At 40.4% G+C, this 19,115-nt stretch overlaps 1 protein-coding gene across 4 annotated transcripts in view; it reads right to left on the reverse strand.

Annotated features, from left to right (window-relative positions):
* Positions 1–19,115, reverse strand: part of LOC133448933 (band 4.1-like protein 1) — a 127,894-nt gene that overhangs the window by 42,041 nt on the left and 66,738 nt on the right. For all 4 annotated transcript variants that reach the window (XM_061727953.1, XM_061727952.1, XM_061727951.1 and 1 more), the window contains exons 4-7: positions 17,999–18,103; positions 2,075–2,117; positions 1,895–1,970; positions 1,347–1,565 (exon numbers count right to left, since the gene is read on the reverse strand). In XM_061727953.1, coding sequence (XP_061583937.1) covers positions 1,347–1,565; positions 1,895–1,970; positions 2,075–2,117; positions 17,999–18,103 — 443 coding nt within the window. The remainder of the gene's footprint in view (positions 1–1,346; positions 1,566–1,894; positions 1,971–2,074; positions 2,118–17,998; positions 18,104–19,115) is intronic.

Here is a 19,115-nt window from a genome sequence, read left to right on the forward strand (position 1 = left end):
CAAATGTTTATCTTTATTTATATATTTTGGAAAACTTTTTCAGGTGCTCTTTTTACTTTTCCATGTCAGTGACAAGCTTGTGCTGGAGTTAACGTGCTTAACACAGAGAATCCAACATTTATGTCCAAGTGTAGACTCTGTTTCTAGTAGTCTTTACCAAAGTGTTCTTGTTTGTTCGAGTCGTATCATTTCTATCCAAGAAAGACCAGACGGAGATCAGAACACACTTCCCCCATGTGTATTTTAGATAGTTCTTGTTTTTGCGGAGTTCTGGTTTGTCCCACCTGAAGACATGTTCCCCTGAGAGAATCTACCCCAGATGCTTCAGAGACTAAATACTGCCCCTGGACAAGGTCAGAGAAAGGCCCTTTTTTTATACATCATGGCTTAAAGTTCCCTTCGTGATTGGAGCTCCACATGTTGTTGTGATCTCCTACTGATACATCAGCTGAAACTGTTTCATGATCACGTACTATAGAAGAACAGATAAGAAAAGCCCTGAAAACGTATCTCTGAAGAACATTATTTTTAAACACTGGAACGGTTTGCCATGCGTCTGTTGACAAAGTGAGATCGGCTGCCAATCGTAGCTCCTCAAAGACTGTATGGTAAGTGCTTTAATATAAAATCAATACAATACACCATCTCTTCTTCCCCCTCTTTTCTACCACTAATTTGCCCCTCCATTCTTTAGTAACGTGCGCCAGGCCTGACATGCATAAAAGGTTGTGCCCGTATTTTCTGCACTATAAGCTGCACCTGCATACAAGCCGCATCCAATCTATTAAAAAAAAAAGATATACAAGCCGCAGATATTTATGTTGTTAGATTAGATATTTACTACATGTACAGAACCATTTTGAACTGTAAATGATGTACATGTTTGTACCTAAATAGATCCTTTCTTGACAGTGTCTTTTAACACGGCAGCAACTTTGCTGATTAAAACGGGACAGAACCAAGAGAAAATAACCAGTATTTATTTATCTATTTATCTGTTTGAAATCTGCTTCTACCTACTTCTATCTGCTAAAGAAGAAGTAGCGTATTCTTCTTTGCATTTATTTTGTCTTAGTTTTGATTCTAATTCTGGTTAGAGAGCCCCGAGCAGTGGAAGAAAAATCCACAGAATAGCTGCACCTTTGTATAAGCTGCATGGTTGAAAACCTAAGAAAAAAGTAGCGGCTTATAGTCCAGAAATTACGGTATATTAACAAAAGGAATGAAGCTGACCAGAAAAAACCCCCCACAAATATCAACCTGATTTGAGATTTTACAGAAGCGGACCATCTTTTGACATTTGTGAACATATGAATGTTTCATTCAAACAACGCCGTGCCCAGTACTTGTAGTTTCGATGAAGTTCCATCACCCTGTCCTCCAGCTCGCGTGTCTGATTGGGAGCAAAACGGAAATCGCTGACATAATCAGAGCCGTGGTCGTCTTGGTCGTAGTCGCCGAGCTCCGCTTGGATTGTGTAGGAGCCCAGGAGGGCGTGAGTGACAAACGAGCACGGCAGTCGACCTGACAGGATATCATCTCTCAGCTGCAGACACAGGTAGTATCTGTCAGGTGAGACAAAAGCGGGAGAGGAGAAAGAGAGTTGGCAGTCAAACGAGCCAAAGCCATGCAAGCTCCAGCAAGTACTCAAGTGTTGTTAATCCACGGTGGTTAGTAACATTCCAGGACTAATCCACGGAGAGAAGAAAGGCTTTTCTGGTTATCTGACACTGAGGCTAATATGCTGCAAGAATCATTACAATACTTTTATGTAAACACACATGGGGGAAATAGAAAAGGGAACTGTCATGTGGAAGCTGTTTGTTCCTTGATTAAATGTGACAAGCATCTGACAGCATAAGTGCGGGAGTTTAGTTGCAGGAACGTGTGTTACCTGGTGATGTCCTCTATGAGCTGGGAGGGATCTGGAGGATAAAACTTGACAGCAAAGGCACACTGCCACGGAGAGCCTGAGGACACACGGAGGTTTACATACGCTGTAACAGAATATATGCTAACCACAAGTCAGTATTTAACAAACTATGAAACATTTATTCAAATGTAGTGCACTCACTACGCATCTGCTTCTTGATTTCTTTGGAGGGGTCCACCCAGTTCTGAAAAACAGAAGGCACATTCACACTGGGTGGGCTGGAAACAGGACTAATGCACACCCCAGCGCCATATCTGGCTCTAATTATCACCGTTTTTTCTAACGAAAGCCTCTCCATATGTTAAATGAAGAGAGTGAGACGATCTGATCTCATAACATCCGACTGCGCAGTGGAGCACTCAAATGATTTCCAATTTGGTCGTTGAAGCACTGACACAGTTAATGTGGTTTCACTTCCAACAGCAGGTGGAAACTGCGTTTAAAGTCACAGTAACATGCAGGTGGGAGTGAAGAGGAGCAACAGACATGACCTGCAATGGAAAAGTCTTTCTAAGAACTTGGGACAACATGGTTTGGAGAGTCAAATACAGTTTTGGATCCAGTTTATTATTTTTGAATCACATTTTACCAGCATGAATAAATGAACTAGCATCAGATGAGATGACATTGTGTAAATGCAAACTTATACATATCACAGGCCTTTATTCAGTTATTTTGAGTGTATTGAAGTGTTTCACCGGTATCCTTTACTTGTTGATATTAATTAATACAAATTAAGAAGATGAGGAGGAGGAAGAAGGGGAAAGGAAGGTAAGGGGAAGAAGAATGGAGCTTAGTAGAATGAGGAAGAGGAAGGAGGTAGACAGAAAGACATGAAGGAAGACAGAAGTGCAGAGAGGAAGGCGTACAATCAGACATGTATAAATGTAAAGGACAGATATGGCATTATAATAAGACAGTTTCCTCTGTCTCTTTGACGAATACTGATGAATACAGTTTGTTCTTCCTTTGTAACAAAGGTGGCGCCCCGACAAGTTTGTTAATGAAGTAGGATCGGTGCAGGTGTATGTGTTTGTGGATTAACAGCTGCTTTATTTTCATACAGTGATTGACCAACCCAGTCTCACATAAAAACCCTGCCTACGTTGGTCCAAAGTGCAAAAACGTAGAGGGCCCTTGAATTGTATAACTGTTACATTTTTCTACCTATTCGTTTTGCGTCCAAGTCATGTGACTTTCAAGATTCTGGCCGTGACACCAAAAACATGGCGGACATTTTTTTGTGAAAAAGTGCAAAAAAATATTTTGAGCTAGTTTCTGCATAAAAATGCGTTTTGATTACATTTCTAGCAAGAAATTATATGTTTTACTTTCATAATATTCACTCAGTGAATGTACATAATCACTCGCTTGCTCGTTGTTGCAAAGTTTTTTCAGATCTTGCCAGAATAATGTGAAACTGCAACTAAAAAATGAGAAATGTCCGCCATGTTTTTTGGTGTCACGGCCAGAATCTTGAAAGTCACATGACTTGGACGCAAAACGAATAGGTAGAAAAATGTAACAGTTATACAATTCAAGGGCTATTATTGTAGCCCCTCTACATTTCTGCACTTTGGACCAACGTAGGCAGGGTACGTTTTCATGTGAGACTGGGTTGGATTGACAGAACCAGTCAAGATGTACACGTGAGCAGAGACACAGAGAAGGGGGTTATGCCATCATAATCTGTCCATCCCTCCATCCACCCTTCTTCTGACATAACTCACTTCAAGTTAATTCAGTTAAATTGAGTTTTTATTACAAAAAGTTGATTTAAAATATGTATTTCCCCATAATCATTTTATTTTGTAATTTATAAGCCTTTAAAATACTTTATTTTATCATTATATGATGATTTAAAAGGTAATTTAGTCTCTTCTTATCTGTAAACCTGTAAATTAAATTAGTGTTAAATAAACGATTTTTTGAAATGTATAACAAAAGATAAAAGTCATGATTTACTGAGACAAAGTTGAAGAATATGAGCAGAAAAGAGAAACTATCAGGAGAATAGGGAGGATGAGCTGAAGAGACATTAAGGAGAAGAGAGGAATATTTGCTGAAAAGAATAAGCTGAAGTGGAAATGATGGGCTGAAGACAGGGAGATGAACTGAAGTAAAAAGATGACCTCAAGAGAAATAAATCAGCTGAAGAGAAAAAAAAATGAGCTACAGACAGGTAGAGAAGCTTGAGAAAAAAAGAATGACCTCCGGGTGGGAATATAAGCTGAAGAGAGGAGAATGTAAACATGCAGTTGAATTAGTGTGGAAATAACAGAATAAAGAAGATAAAAGTCATCATGATTTAATGAAGCACAACGTTGTAGAAGGAAGAGAAAGAAGACAAGAAGAAAGGGTTCAATCATTTCCTTTGAAAATGCAGGGTTGAATGCTGAATGAGAGCTAAACATTGCTGAAAAACAGCAGAACTGCTGAAAATGAAGACATGGCTGAAGTCAGGTGACAATGCGAAGAAAATGGTCAAACGTAGCTCAGACATTTGACACATTTGCTCAGATAACATTATCTGGAATGAAGAAAGAATGGATGAAGAGAAGAGATATAGATCTCAAAAGAGGAAGATGAGCTGAAGAAAACAAGTGGGCATTAAAATACGATGATAAAAGTAAAAGATAAGCTGAAGAGAAAAATAAGAGCTGAATACAATGAGATAAGCTGAAGAAGAGAAGAGCCAAGATCAGTTGAAGAGAGGAAGATGAGATGAGGAGAAGATGAGCTGAAGAGAGGAAGACTGGCTGAACAAAAAGATCAACTGAAGAGAAGAAGATGAGCTGAAGACGAGAAGATAAGCTAAATAAGAACAAACATGTCAAGAAATGGTAAAACGTAGCTCAGGCATTTGAAACTGTTTAAATCGTGGAAGAAAAGAAAAACAGGTTGATGATAGGACGTATTGAAATATCAGCTGAAGAGATTAAGGGATGAGGACAGGAATGAGATGAAGCAAAGCACTTGGCTACAACAGACCAAAATCAGCAAAAGAGAAGACGATTAGCTGAAAAGAAAAAGATCCACTGAAGAGAGAAATATGAGCTGTAGAGAGGAAGATAAGTTGAAGAAAAATGTATGGCCTCAAGACTGGGGTATCAACTATAAAGAAGATTAGTTAAAGAGAGCTGACGAGAGGAAGAGCAGATGAAAAGAAAAAGATGAGCTGAAGGGAAGAACTTAAGATAAAACGGGAAGATAAACTGAATAACAGCAGACATGTCATAGCTGGGTATGGCTATGGACAGACGACATACTGTATATATATATATATATATATATATATATATATATATATATATATATATATATATATATATATATATATATATATATATATATATATATATATATATATATATATATATATATATATATATATATATATATATATATATATATATATATATATATATATATATACATACATACACACACTAGGAATGGGCGGTATGGACTAAAATATTTATCACGATAATTTCTGGCATTTATCCCGATAACGATAAAAATGACGATAAAAAAAATACCAATTCAACTCCATCTTTTTAACTATAAATCTATCACCACATTCAGTCTTTGGAGCCCCCAAATCACTGCTCTAAAAGATACTAAATACTACTAAACTACACCAATTAAATTAAATTGATAAAAACCAAATACAGTAAATGAGTTACACCTGTACTGCAAAACTGGAATGACTCAGATCCGCCATGTTTGTTACACAAATTTAATTGGGAATTTCTTTCTTTCTTTCTTTCTTTCTTTCTTTCTTTCTTTCTTTCTTTCTTTCTTTCTTTCTTTCTTTCTTTCTTTCTTTCTTTCTTTCTTTCTTTCTTTCTTTCTTTCTTTCTTTCTTTCTGGCTCATTCCTTCCTTCCTTCCTTCCTTCCTTCCTTCCTTCCTTCCTTCCTTCCTTCCTTCCTTCCTTCCTTCCTTCCTTCCTTCCTTCCTTCCTTCCTTCCTTCCTTCCTTCGCCGTAGGCTCTGCGTCAATTTAACGCAGAACCATAAATCAGGGTTTACACAAAAACATCATCAACGGGACTTTATCGTTTTTACCGCGAGATGACAAATTCTTACAGTGGTTAATTTTTTTGACGGTATATCGTGAACGGTAAAATATCGCCCATTCCTAATACACACATCCATGCATACTTACAGAGAAAGACAGAGGGACAGAGACAGTACATTTATTATCATAAAATAGTATAATGAATGAGCTCCTGCAGTCAATCACAACACCTACATTGCCAGCTATAGAGTAGAGAAGGGAGGGGTTCCCGTTGCCCCCGGTAACCAGGGAGGAGTATGTGCATCGTTTCACAGCTCTCTGTATATCCTCCCTGTGTCACCTGCATGACTAGGCAATTTCGATGCTCCGAATAAGTGTCATATTTTCAAAAAGATAAGATGTATCAACAAAATGATTTCAGCATAAGCAAAGATTCCTCTCCTGAAGGCAGTGATGCAATCTTTACGATGGTAAGGGTTTTAAATCTGGAGTTAGAGCAATTTAGAGAAACCAAACTTTATCTGTGCTGAAGAGCCTATCTACTGTAATGTCGGCTCCCATTGTAAAACTTAGACCAAAAATGAGCACTCTCCGAGCTCTGGGCTGATTTGAAAGAAAAATCTAAGTCACACAGCCACAAAAGTCATACTTTCTGAAAGCCATCAAAAATATAATTGTGTTGATTTGTAATTTATGCAGTGAAAGGTGTGGAAAAGAGAGAGGTTTGAAAACTATTTCAACCCTAACCCTATTACTTCAGCTAGAGACACTATCCAAACTTTTAACTAGCCACAAGACTTGAAACTCTTAATGACTGATTCAGCTTTTTAAACTTTAAACGAGTTACTGTACAAGACTTCAGGGCTTTATTATAATCCACTGAGTGGAAGATGAAACATCTTCATGAACCAAGAAAAACAAAGTCCAGTTAAAACTTTTTTTCATCCCATGATCTGGGTGACTAATTCTCCACCAGCGTTGACACTCTGAACAGGCTGGAGAACTATCTCTGTCGCACCTTCACCAAAGCACTCAGCCGTTTCATTCACATTTCATAAAGTTGTGTCAAAAGGGCCATATTATATGATGCTTAAGTGAAATTGTGACATAACTAGGCTGTTGGGAGACTTCCCATGATGCACTGGGCCCTCCCCCTGCTCTACTCTCTCTCTCCAAGTATATATAGTTGCGTAACTAATGTCATCAAGTCTTTGTTTCTTGTTATTTTTATTTTTATTGTCGCAGGTATCCTTGGACTTTAGTGTTTGTATTTGTTGGGATCGTTCTTGTCTTCTCATCAGAAAAATAAATCCTTTACAACTCAACTTTCCTGCTTTCTGTTGCATCTTTTAAATGTTGTGTCTATTCTTTCAACAGCAACCGAGGTAACAAAAATGTGAACCTAAAATGCTGCCTAATGAAGATCTGCCTTTATCCTCTGTAGACAATGAACAACAGTAGACAAGTAACATAACAGAAACGTATCAACCCATTCGATATTTCAGTCTAGGCCTAAGTGGACCAAGTGTACAACATCGTCACTGTAGGAGTCGGAGGCTAAAATGAGTCAACCCGAACCAGTCCCTTGTACGAGTGTTTGTTTATTTATTCAGCACATATTCAAAAGTCACTAATACAATTACCATAAAAAACAATAGACAGCAAATATGCAAGGATGTCCAAAAAACCCTCTAGGGGCTTGACAAGAGGCCTTCCTTAAATGAGCATAAAAATGGGCATCATGGACATAAATGCATATCATATGCAGCACACACAAGCCACACACACACACCACAAGCACATACACACCTGCGCACAGCAGGCTCACACACTGCACACTCACACGCACACACAAAGAAAAAAAAAGACAAATGTGGGTAAGTAGAAGTTTACATCATATTATTAAGCTATTGATATAGCAAAATATGTTTGACAGATAAATAAATAATTCATGAGAAAGTTTGACAAGGTGGGGAGGAAGTGAATTCCATATCTTGGAACCTCTGGAAGAGATCTTAAATTGAGATGAGGCCGAAGCTTTGCGGGTTGAATAATTATGAAATTCATTGTTCGGGGAATTGAAATTGTGAAAAAAGTTAGGAAGAGTTTTATTTAAAGAACCATATACAAATTGAGCAATTTGGAGTTTATTAATCTGAGAGATATTAAGGATGCCAAATTTATGAACCAAAGGTAACGAGTGAATTCTTAGGGCCCGATTTACTAAGATCCTAAATAAAGAGTACTAAATTGCGTGTGCACTGAAAAAGTTTGCGCGTGCTGTTGTTGCGTGGTTTGCGGGTGATCAACTAAGATTGCGTGCGCAATTGATAACAGGTGCAAACCGCAGTATTTAAATGAGGTATTGCGCGTCTTACGTTTGCGCCATGGAGAGTCTGGATGGAAAGCACAGTCACAAGTCACAAGCGCAAAATGAAATTGAACGAGTTGGAGTTAGAGATATTAGTGGAAGAGGCAAATAAATGGTCCGTGTATCTTTTGGTCATTGGATTTTTCCGTCATGAGTGGGAATCAAAAAACAAAAAACGATTGGTTTATTTGATTTTCCTTTTTAAAACAAAAAACAAATATTGAATACACTGCATTTTTTCTTTTTCTGTGTTAATATGATTTAACAAAGATTCAAAATACGCTTTTATTTTCGTTTTCTATTTCATATAAGAAAAATGAAATCCCTAGTCAACAGGAAGGAAAAAACGAACCAAAAACAACCGTTTATTCATATTCGTGCACCGGAAGCTGGCATTTACAACCGAGTGAACTTAGTTCTGGATATTTAACAGGCATTCCTGTGACAATTCTCTCCAGGGGAAGTTTGATTTTAATATTTTATTGGTCGGGTTTACGTGACTCGGAAATGGCTCTGTATGCTGCAGTTCGGGTAACCATGGCAACCATAGCGGCGCTGAAACAACAGATTAAGGATTATTTTTTAAAGATTGATTAAGGACTTGTTCCACAGCGGTTTGACGCACAAACACATTTCCTGCACGTTGCAGCAGATGTGTCTCCTGCAATGCTCAGAAATGAGCGTCAGAAGATTCTGTGCTCGGCATGATCTGAGGAGAAAAAGGCTACGCAGAGCTGGAGAGCGCTTTGATTCAATCTATTTATGAGGTTTTTATTCAGATGTCCACAGTATATTGCAAATATACACACTGCATGCGACGCGAGCGAGAGTCAGCGTCAAAAACAGTTCCATTGCTTTATTTTTTATTGCACTGTCTATACTGGTTGCAGCGACGCGGCGTCGTTTTGAGCTGGACTTTTGTCGCACGCCCTGCTTCTATTTTCTTCCCGTCGCTCGCGTTGAAAGCCGGTTGAAAGTTGAAAAAAAAAGTGTAAAGCGCTGTAGGAAACAGTCATTTCAATACAAGAACTTCAATAAAGTGGCAGCTGCTGGAGGGAGATCGCCAGGCTGGAAGGTTCAGATAAGATAATAAGATATAATAAGAATCTTATCTTAATCTTATTAGGGCTTAATTTGTCCCGGATCCTGCCGGATTGATCGTGTCCTCTGCTTTTTCCCCACATCCCAGTAATGATCTGACATGCTGACATGTTTGCACCGCACGCCAGTCACTCCAGCTGTTCGCTGTTTGATTGCGTAATCACACGCCGTTATTAATTGTTCGGTTTTTTCCCCACTTATTCCACCGAATAATAAGCTTGTTTTCTGTTTAGAAAGTACAAACGTAGGGAGATTACAAGTAATCACCCATCTTTTACTTGTCCCTTTACTCTTTTAGGAGTCGGCTAATGTTAGGAGTTTCTTTCAGGAGCGCACGGGCGGGTGAATAAAGGCTGATTTATGGTTCCGCGTAAAATCGACGGCGTAGCCTACAGCGACGCGCACCGTTCGGTGACCGCGCCGCGTACCCTACGCTGTAAGGTCTGCGTTGGTGTAACGCGGAACCATAAATCAGCCTTCTAAAAGGCGAGTCTCAGCTGTCAATCAAAAGAACGTGGTAGAACGTGGGGCCGATAACGCGTTCAGAGCGGGTCCGATGCCACGCATTGCGGCGCGACAGTCGGACGCTCGCGTGCAGTTAGGACAGGCTGTTAGGGAGCCGTAGCCTAATTTTTGTTGACAGCTTTGTACTGAACACTGATCACCCCGATCACGTTTGCAGTGTACACGTTTAAAACCCATTAAGCATGTCGGAAGGCCGTTGTGGCTGAGTTTTGTCATTAAACGCCATAAAACTTCTGTCGGACTCAGCGTAGCCTACTTCTCTGTCAGCAGCGCGTCATGCAAATATACAGGACCTAACAATAAACTCTCAAGCGGCTCTAAAAGTACAGGAAAGCCGCAATACCGGCTATCTGTCTTCACTGGGGGTGCTTGCTGGAGAAGGTCGGGTTGGAAGAACCTGAGAGAGCTCCATCAGCCATACCATGAATTCCGGCGTCAGGTAAAGTTTGTGCTGCAGTGCAATTTATACATATAATGATAATCACGTGGATACCTCACGCGTGGGACTAAATTAATTCTTCCAACCCGACCTTCTCCAGCATGCACCCCCAGTGAACACAGATTGCCGGTCATTCGGCCATGATGAATCAAAGCGCTCTCCAGCTCTGCGTAGCCTTTTTCTCCTCAGATCATGCCGAGCACAGAATCTTCTGACGCTCATTTCTGAGCATTGCAGGAGACACATCTGCTGCAACGTGCAGGAAATGTGTTTGTGCGTCAAACCGCTGTGGAACAAGTCCTTAATCAATCTTTAAAAAATAATCCTTAATCTGTTGTTTCAGCGCCGCTATGGTTGCCATGGTTACCCGAACTGCAGCATACAGAGCCATTTCCGAGTCACGTAAACCCGACCAATAAAATATTAAAATCAAACTTCCCCTGGAGAGAATTGTCACAGGAATGCCTGTTAAATATCCAGAACTAAGTTCACTCGGTTGTAAATGCCAGCTTCCGGTGCACGAATATGAATAAACGGTTGTTTTTGGTTCGTTTTTTCCTTCCTGTTGACTAGGGATTTCATTTTTCTTATATGAAATAGAAAACGAAAATAAAAGCGTATTTTGAATCTTTGTTAAATCATATTAACACAGAAAAAGAAAAAATGCAGTGTAATTCAATATTTGTTTTTTGTTTTAAAAGGAAAATCAAATAAACCAATCGTTTTTTGTTTTTTGATTCCCACTCATGACGGAAAAATCCAATGACCAAAAGATACACGGACCATAAATACATTCATGAACTACAGCAAATAAATTTAAACATTACCAAAAGAAACGCAATATCGGTCCGTGTATCTTTTGGTCATTGGACTTTTCCGTCATGAGTGGGAATCAAAAAACAAAAAACGATTGGTTTATTTGATTTTCCTTTTAAAACAAAAAACAAATATTGAATACACTGCATTTTTTCTTTTTCTGTGTTAATATGATTTAACAAAGATTCAAAATACGCTTTTATTTTCGTTTTCTATTTCATATAAGAAAAATGAAATCCCTAGTCAACAGGAAGGAAAAAACGAACCAAAAACAACCGTTTATTCATATTCGTGCACCGGAAGCTGGCATTTACAACCGAGTGAACTTAGTTCTGGATATTTAACAGGCATTCCTGTGACAATTCTGTCCAGGGGAAGTTTGATTTTAATATTTTATTGGTCGGGTTTACGTAAAATGGCTCTGTATGCTGCAGTTCGGGTAACCATGGCAACCATAGCGGCGCTGAAACAACAGATTAAGGATTATTTTTTAAAGATTGATTAAGGACTTGTTCCACAGCGGTTTGACGCACAAACACATTTCCTGCACGTTGCAGCAGATGTGTCTCCTGCAATGCTCAGAAATGAGCGTCAGAAGATTCTGTGCTCGGCATGATCTGAGGAGAAAAAGGCTACGCAGAGCTGGAGAGCGCTTTGATTCAATCTATTTATGAGGTTTTTATTCAGATGTCCACAGTATATTGCAAATATACACACTGCATGCGACGCGAGCGAGAGTCAGCGTCAAAAACAGTTCCATTGCTTTATTTTTTATTGCACTGTCTACACTGGTTGCGAGCGACGCGGCGTCGTTTTGAGCTGGACTTTTGTCGCACGCCCTGCTTCTATTTTCTTCCCGTCGCTCGCGTTGAAAGCCGGTTGAAAGTTGAAAAAAAAGTGTAAAGCGCTGTAGGAAACAGTCATTTCAATACAAGAACTTCAATAAAGTGGCAGCTGCTGGAGGGAGATCGCCAGGCTGGAAGGTTCTGATAAGATAATAAGATATAATAAGAATCTTATCTTAATCTTATTAGGGCTTAATTTGTCCCGGATCCTGCCGGATTGATCGTGTCCTCTGCTTTTTCCCCACATCCCAGTAATGATCTGACATGCTGACATGTTTGCACCGCACGCCGGTCACTCCAGCTGTTCGCTGTTTGATTGCGTAATCACACGCCGTTATTAATTGTTCGGTTTTTTCCCCACTTATTCCACCGAATAATAAGCTTGTTTTCTGTTTAGAAAGTACAAACGTAGGGAGATTACAAGTAATCACCCATCTTTTACTTGTCCCTTTACTCTTTTAGGAGTCGGCTAATGTTAGGAGTTTCTTTCAGGAGCGCACGGGCGGGTGAATAAAGGCTGATTTATGGTTCCGCGTAAAATCGACGGCGTAGCCTACAGCGTAGGGTACGCGGCGACGCGCACCGTTCGGTGACCGCGCCGCGTACCCTACGCTGTAAGGTCTGCGTTGGTGTAACGCGGACCATAAATCAGCCTTCTAAAAGGCGAGTCTCAGCTGTCAATCAAAAGAACGTGGTAGAACGTGGGGCCGATAACGCGTTCAGAGCGGGTCCGATGCCACGCATTGCGGCGCGACAGTCGGACGCTCGCATGCAGTTAGGACAGGCTGTTAGGGAGCCGTAGCCTAATTTTTGTTGACAGCTTTGTACTGAACACTGATCACCCCGATCACGTTTGCAGTGTAGGCTACACGTTTAAAACCCATTAAGCATGTCGGAAGGCCGTTGTGGCTGAGTTTTGTCATTAAACGCCATAAAACCTCTGTCGGACTCAGCGTAGCCTATACTTCTCTGTCAGCAGCGCGTCATGCAAATATACAGGACCTAACAATAAACTCTCAAGCGGCTCTTAAAAGTACAGGAAAGCCGCAATACCGGCTATCTGTCTTCACTGGGGGTGCTTGATGGAGAAGGTCGGGTTGGAAGAACCTGAGAGAGCTCCATCAGCCATACCATGAATTCCGGCGTCAGGTAAAGTTTGTGCTGCAGTGCAATTTATACATATAATGATAATCACGTGGATACCTCACGCGTGGGACTAAATTAATTCTTCCAACCCGACCTTCTCCAGCATGCACCCCCAGTGAAGACAGATAGCCGGTCATTCGGCCATGATGAATCAAAGCGCTCTCCAGCTCTGCGTCTTTTTCTCCTCAGATGATGCCGAGCACAGAATCTTCTGACGCTCATTTCTGAGCATTGCAGGAGACACATCTGCTGCAACGTGCAGGAAATGTGTTTGTGCGTCAAACCGCTGTGGAACAAGTCCTTAATCAATCTTTAAAAAATAATCCTTAATCTGTTGTTTCAGCGCCGCTATGGTTGCCATGGTTACCCGAACTGCAGCATACAGAGCCATTTCCGAGTCACGTAAACCCGACCAATTAAATATTAAAATCAAACTTCCCCTGGAGAGAATTGTCACAGGAATGCCTGTTAAATATCCAGAACTAAGTTCATTCGGTTGTAAATGCCAGCTTCCGGTGCACGAATATGAATAAACGGTTGTTTTTGGTTCGTTTTTTCCTTCCTGTTGACTAGGGATTTCATTTTTCTTATATGAAATAGAAAACGAAAATAAAAGCGTATTTTGAATCTTTGTTAAATCATATTAACACAGAAAAAGAAAAAATGCAGTGTATTCAATATTTGTTTTTTGTTTTAAAAGGAAAATCAAATAAACCAATCGTTTTTTGTTTTTTGATTCCCACTCATGACGGAAAAATCCAATGACCAAAAGATACACGGACCAATATCGGAGAAAAGCTGCGATAGAATAAATGCAGTTGGTAACACAAAAAACAGAAAAACGTCTGGTTTTTCATATTTCAATTTTAGGCACAGATCAAAAATACGAAATAGAAAAACGGTCCACAGGACCGAATTTGATTTTAATATTGAATTGGTCGGGTTTGCGTGAGCCGGCGGTGCTCGGCATGATCTGAGGAGAAAAAGACAATTCAGACACAGAGCTGGAAAGCGCTTTGATTCATCTATTTATGAGTTAAGTTTTTATTCAGATGTCCACAGTATATTGCAAATATTGTATATTATATAGCAAACACTGACAGTAAATGTGTGACAGACGGGACCATCATATGACCGAAAGAAGAGAAGAGAAGTGTTCAGAACAGCGCACAGAGCGCACACTACAGGCTGATTTATGGTTCCGCGTCACACCAACGCAGAACCGACGGCGTAGGCTAAACGCGGCGACGCACCCCGCCCGCGACCCTACGCGTCGGCTACGCCGTCGATTTAACGCGGAACCATAATTCAGGCGAAGCTGCAGTCTCTGCGCTGATCCTGACACAGCGGGACGGAGCAGATTTGGTCATGATGTTTAACCTGTGTTTTGTGATTAATAAGCACGGGTTTTAATTAAATGTAATTTACGAAGGATGATTTCACGTTCAATAAGATAAGTAATCAATAAAATACAAAGTTTTGGCACAAAGGCTTGGCCTGCTTGTGGGCGAGTGGAGGGGGGCACAATAAAATAAGGTGGCAAAGATATAAGGCGAAGAACTAAAGAAAAAGTGGCCTTTAATAAAACTTGTGCAACCATTTTTAAAATAGCATGCAGCAGAATAAAGACTCTCTCTCTGCGTATTCTTTGATTTTGGATGTCGCCTCCTTGCCACAATAACGGCAGCAGCAGATTAGCACCTTCCTTTCAAACGTATTAAATACAGACGCAATCACAATACGCGCAATTACTTTCAGGCTTGGTAAATCTCATTGCGCGTGGTAAATGGAGCAATTTGCATTTTCCCCTCCCAGTATTTAGCGATTTCTGGCGGGTACGCCCCATATTGATTATTCATCAGGGCAAAAGTACTAACTGAATTGCGTGTGCAATTTTGCGCATTTCAGAGACGCAGTCCTCTTTGCACGCTGTTAGTAGATCAGCTGGCACTTTGGTTTGCGGGTGCTGTCAAGTTTGCACACGTTTTAACACACGCAAACCTTTAGTAAATCGGGCCCTTAGAGGCTGTGGCGGGTGCAGGATTGGGGCGTGGTAGTAGTGCGCAGTAGCGGCTGGAACAGCTGATGGTACACAGGTGTGTCTAATCACTCTCTGTGTATTTCAGTAGTGTGCGGGCCTTGGAGACAGAGAGGAATGACGCAGAGCGGAGCTCTGCTGGGAGGAAGGACAGAGCTACTGAAGGTGCTGGCACGTGTGTCTGGGTGAAACAATAAATCACAATCTCTGCACCAAACCCTGTGTCCTCTGTCCTGTCGGGTGACCCCAAGTAGCAAGCCCTTGCTACCGTGCCTCCCAGCAGAGCCCCATTGCTGGTGTGCAGCTGCTTTTTATGTAGCCAGGCAGGGTGGAGAGGTTGATTGGGCACACCTGTGCCCACTCAGCTGAGTGGCTGCTCCTCCACCCTGCCACACAGGCGAAGAGGCAATGATTCTCACCACTGGTTCTGTCTGGTTTTGTTTGGTGAGTACAGGCCCAAGCAATGTTGCAGTAACTAATAAAAGGTATAAATCATAGAGTAATAAAGGGTTAGTGAAACTTTTGTGTTGAGGAGATAACAGATTTTCCCAATTATTCCAATGTCTGGTTAAGAGAGCTGATGGTAATCTTCAGAAAACTGGAAACTGTAGAGCAGCTGCTTATTAATGATGACAGTCTTTTTGACAGCTGGTATCTCATCAGGATTAAATCAGGACACTGAACTGTAACGTCTGATCCACATGGCCATGATGAGAAAACCTGTGTGTGGTTTTGGCCAATACCTCCACACATGTGCACAGCCTCAGCTTCACACATCTCCAGCATTTAAACAGAAAGGTGCTTTCTATTGATTGAGTCAAAAGAGAAATTAATCAGATTGCTAAACAATTGCTGACTGTTACAGACTTCTATCTAGGTTTTAATAGATCTGTTCTTAAAGCATTCGCACCAAACAGTAAAAAATTACATTGTCGTTCATTGATCTCAGGAGGAAAAAGGGCTTCTATAAAGAATTTCAATTCTCTGGCTATTGAGCAAATCCAGACAGCAAACTGTAGTTGCTATCTGATAAGCCTGTCTTTTTGATCAAAGCTGAAGCCTTACTTACACACAGAAAACGGGGAAACCTGTGCTTTATGTTTGGTCCACGCAAGCTCTTGGTTTGATGTCAGCAATCAGTTCAAGGCATGTCAAATGTGATTTTTTCTGGTAATAGGCTTAGTTTGTGCACCGTTTCACAAAGCTATGGGGATCACAGAGAAAAATATCCAGACGTTCTGAAATGTCAAATGATTAGTGAGATGATTGGACTTTAATGTTAGGACACATTTATCAGAGGCAGAAATAATTAAACTGCAGATAACCGACCAAAGAGCGAGTCATTCAGACAAAGTCAGACTAAAGTCAGGAGATATGGGAGGTGAAAACATTAAGAAGATCATGTTATGAAGGTGAAAATGTCAGTCTAACCAAATAACAGGAACAAAGTCATCCTTACTAACCTACGTTTTACTGTTATATTTTACCATAGGAATGGTTCTGCTATGATTTTTAAGAAGAGCGTCTCTGAGATTTTCTACTTAACTGTTTGCATATACGTTTTTTATTCAACAGAAACAGGTTTCATTGAGCACTCGGGGCAACAGAACATCTGTACTAACCAGTCCTTACTCACACAAGGATGAAATACAATTTGCCAAATTTGCTGTCTAAAAGCCATGCTTATAGTAAAGAACTCAACAAAGCTAAAATATTGCAAAAATACATTTTTGTCCGTGTTACCCACAATTTCTCTGATCACCTTTAAAAAGAGCCATGTTCTTAATTAGATCATCTTTACCAATAAGAATCTGGTAAGTCCAACAGAGGCCTTGTGGCAACCAGAAAGGAGATGGAGAGTACGTTCTTAACCTTTTTTTGTTAACAGGAAGGAAATACTGCTCCAGATAAAGGTTTATAGATTGTTGTGCCATCCTAAAGTGCTAGAAAATTCTTTCAGAAATGAAATTCTTGATCATGTTGAGCACTACAAACAGATTTCTTTAACACAGACATCTAAAACCTGACTGAATGAATTCCTGCATGCTCACACCACTTGCACTAAGACATATTTCTTCTCTTTTCACTTGAAATCATTCTATTATAAAAGAAAGATGATGCATTGAAGTCATACTGAGGCTAATCTTTAGTTTCTTATCCTTAGTAACTAAAGTCATTTGACCTTATCGGACCTGAGCGTGGATGATGGAGTCTGCAGCAGGTAACCCTGTAAATTATTTCTACCACCAGATCAGCTCTGTCTCTGGAATATGATTATAACTAAATTTATGCGACCGTATTGCAGAGAGTACAAGAGACAAATCTCTTCGTGAACAGCACAAATGATTTCTGTCTAGACCAAGGCTGAAAGTTTCTATTTGAATATCCCTGGTCTTCTTTGAATGCTGAGAGAGCCAACAATCCCACAACTGAGAGAAATACAGATTGTTCTGCAAACAGGGGAGTGGAGGCAGTTACAGAGTATGGGCTTGGGTCTGAAGGACCTAAGTTCAAGTCCCCGGGATGGCAACTTTGGGTCCCTTAACTCTAATTGCTCCCCGGGCATTGGAAAAATGGCAGCCCACTGTTCTTAGTCTAACTAGCAATGGGTTAAAAGCAGATGACTCATTTCAGTGTGTTTCGTAAGATTTATACTGACAAATAAAGATTGTTTTTATTAAACAACTGGATTGTGTAATGTAAGATGGTTTGAGATTATTATTATTATTATTTATATTATTTACTATTAACACTTCACTGACCTTCTGGCTCTCTGTGTCAGCAAAGGTCAGACCAAAGTAGTCCTTCTCCAGCAGGTTAAGGTGTCCACACACCATGTCCACCATGATCTGTCCCTTGGAGTGTTTCTGCAAAAGAAATTACAAAAAAATACAATAAAATTACATAAATATATATATATATATATATATATAATATACATACACAAACACACACACACACACACACACACACACACACACACACCCTGGGAGCTTGAGGTTTCTGCGCAGTATTTTTCCGTATTTTTTCAGATCTCTGATGTTGTTCCTGGGATCTGCTGGAGCCTCTCACCAGCTTGAAGGACACAGCTCCAAGTCTTATGGGTTCTGGTGTGGTAGACCTGGGGCCTCATGTATAAAGGGTGCGGCGCACAAAAAAACGTGCGTACAACACTTTCTATGCTCACGGTCAGATGTTCAAAAAGTGATTTGAACGTGGAAAGTTGTGGTTCTTCACGCACACATCAAGTCTGGCGTATGCACTTTTCTGAGGTTTTGTCCGTTGGCGACGTGAAGTGCAGAACATGAGGATCGTTACGTCCACAATAAGTTCATGACCACACGTGAAGGACACGACAGGCCCCACATCACCAGATAAGTTACACAAGAGTGAAGCTGCAACAATCTCACAATTAAACACATGGTCTAAACATACAACTAAAGGCAGGAGCTCAATGATGGAACCCACAAATCCCGATGGCAGCCTTGGCTCCGTTAGAGGAACCTGCTGATGATCAGATCACACCGACCTGCTGGTCCAGGACTAAGACTGGACCATCAGCTGGTTTAGGTACCAAGAGGATCCTTCTGGATCTCTGCCCTGAACTGGACCAGCTGCTCCGGTTCAGACCAACATGATGCTTTCAGCTCCCGTATGGGACGACTACTCGAGATAAAATCCAGATCCTTAAAATATCCAATAACTGTGTCTGAACAGACAAACATTAAAACACAATTTACAGTGAAGAACCAGTTCTGTAAAGTTGTCTTTTAAAATAAAACTAAAATGTCACTGAAAGGTTGGTTGGTACGAACTGATGTGACTCAGCACTGAATGAATAAAGTTGTTATTGGATGTTTAGGCAACTTTCAGAGTCTG

The sequence above is a fragment of the Cololabis saira genome, chromosome 8 (genome assembly GCF_033807715.1).
Source record: "Cololabis saira isolate AMF1-May2022 chromosome 8, fColSai1.1, whole genome shotgun sequence".
Taxonomy (NCBI): Eukaryota; Metazoa; Chordata; class Actinopteri; order Beloniformes; family Belonidae; genus Cololabis; species Cololabis saira.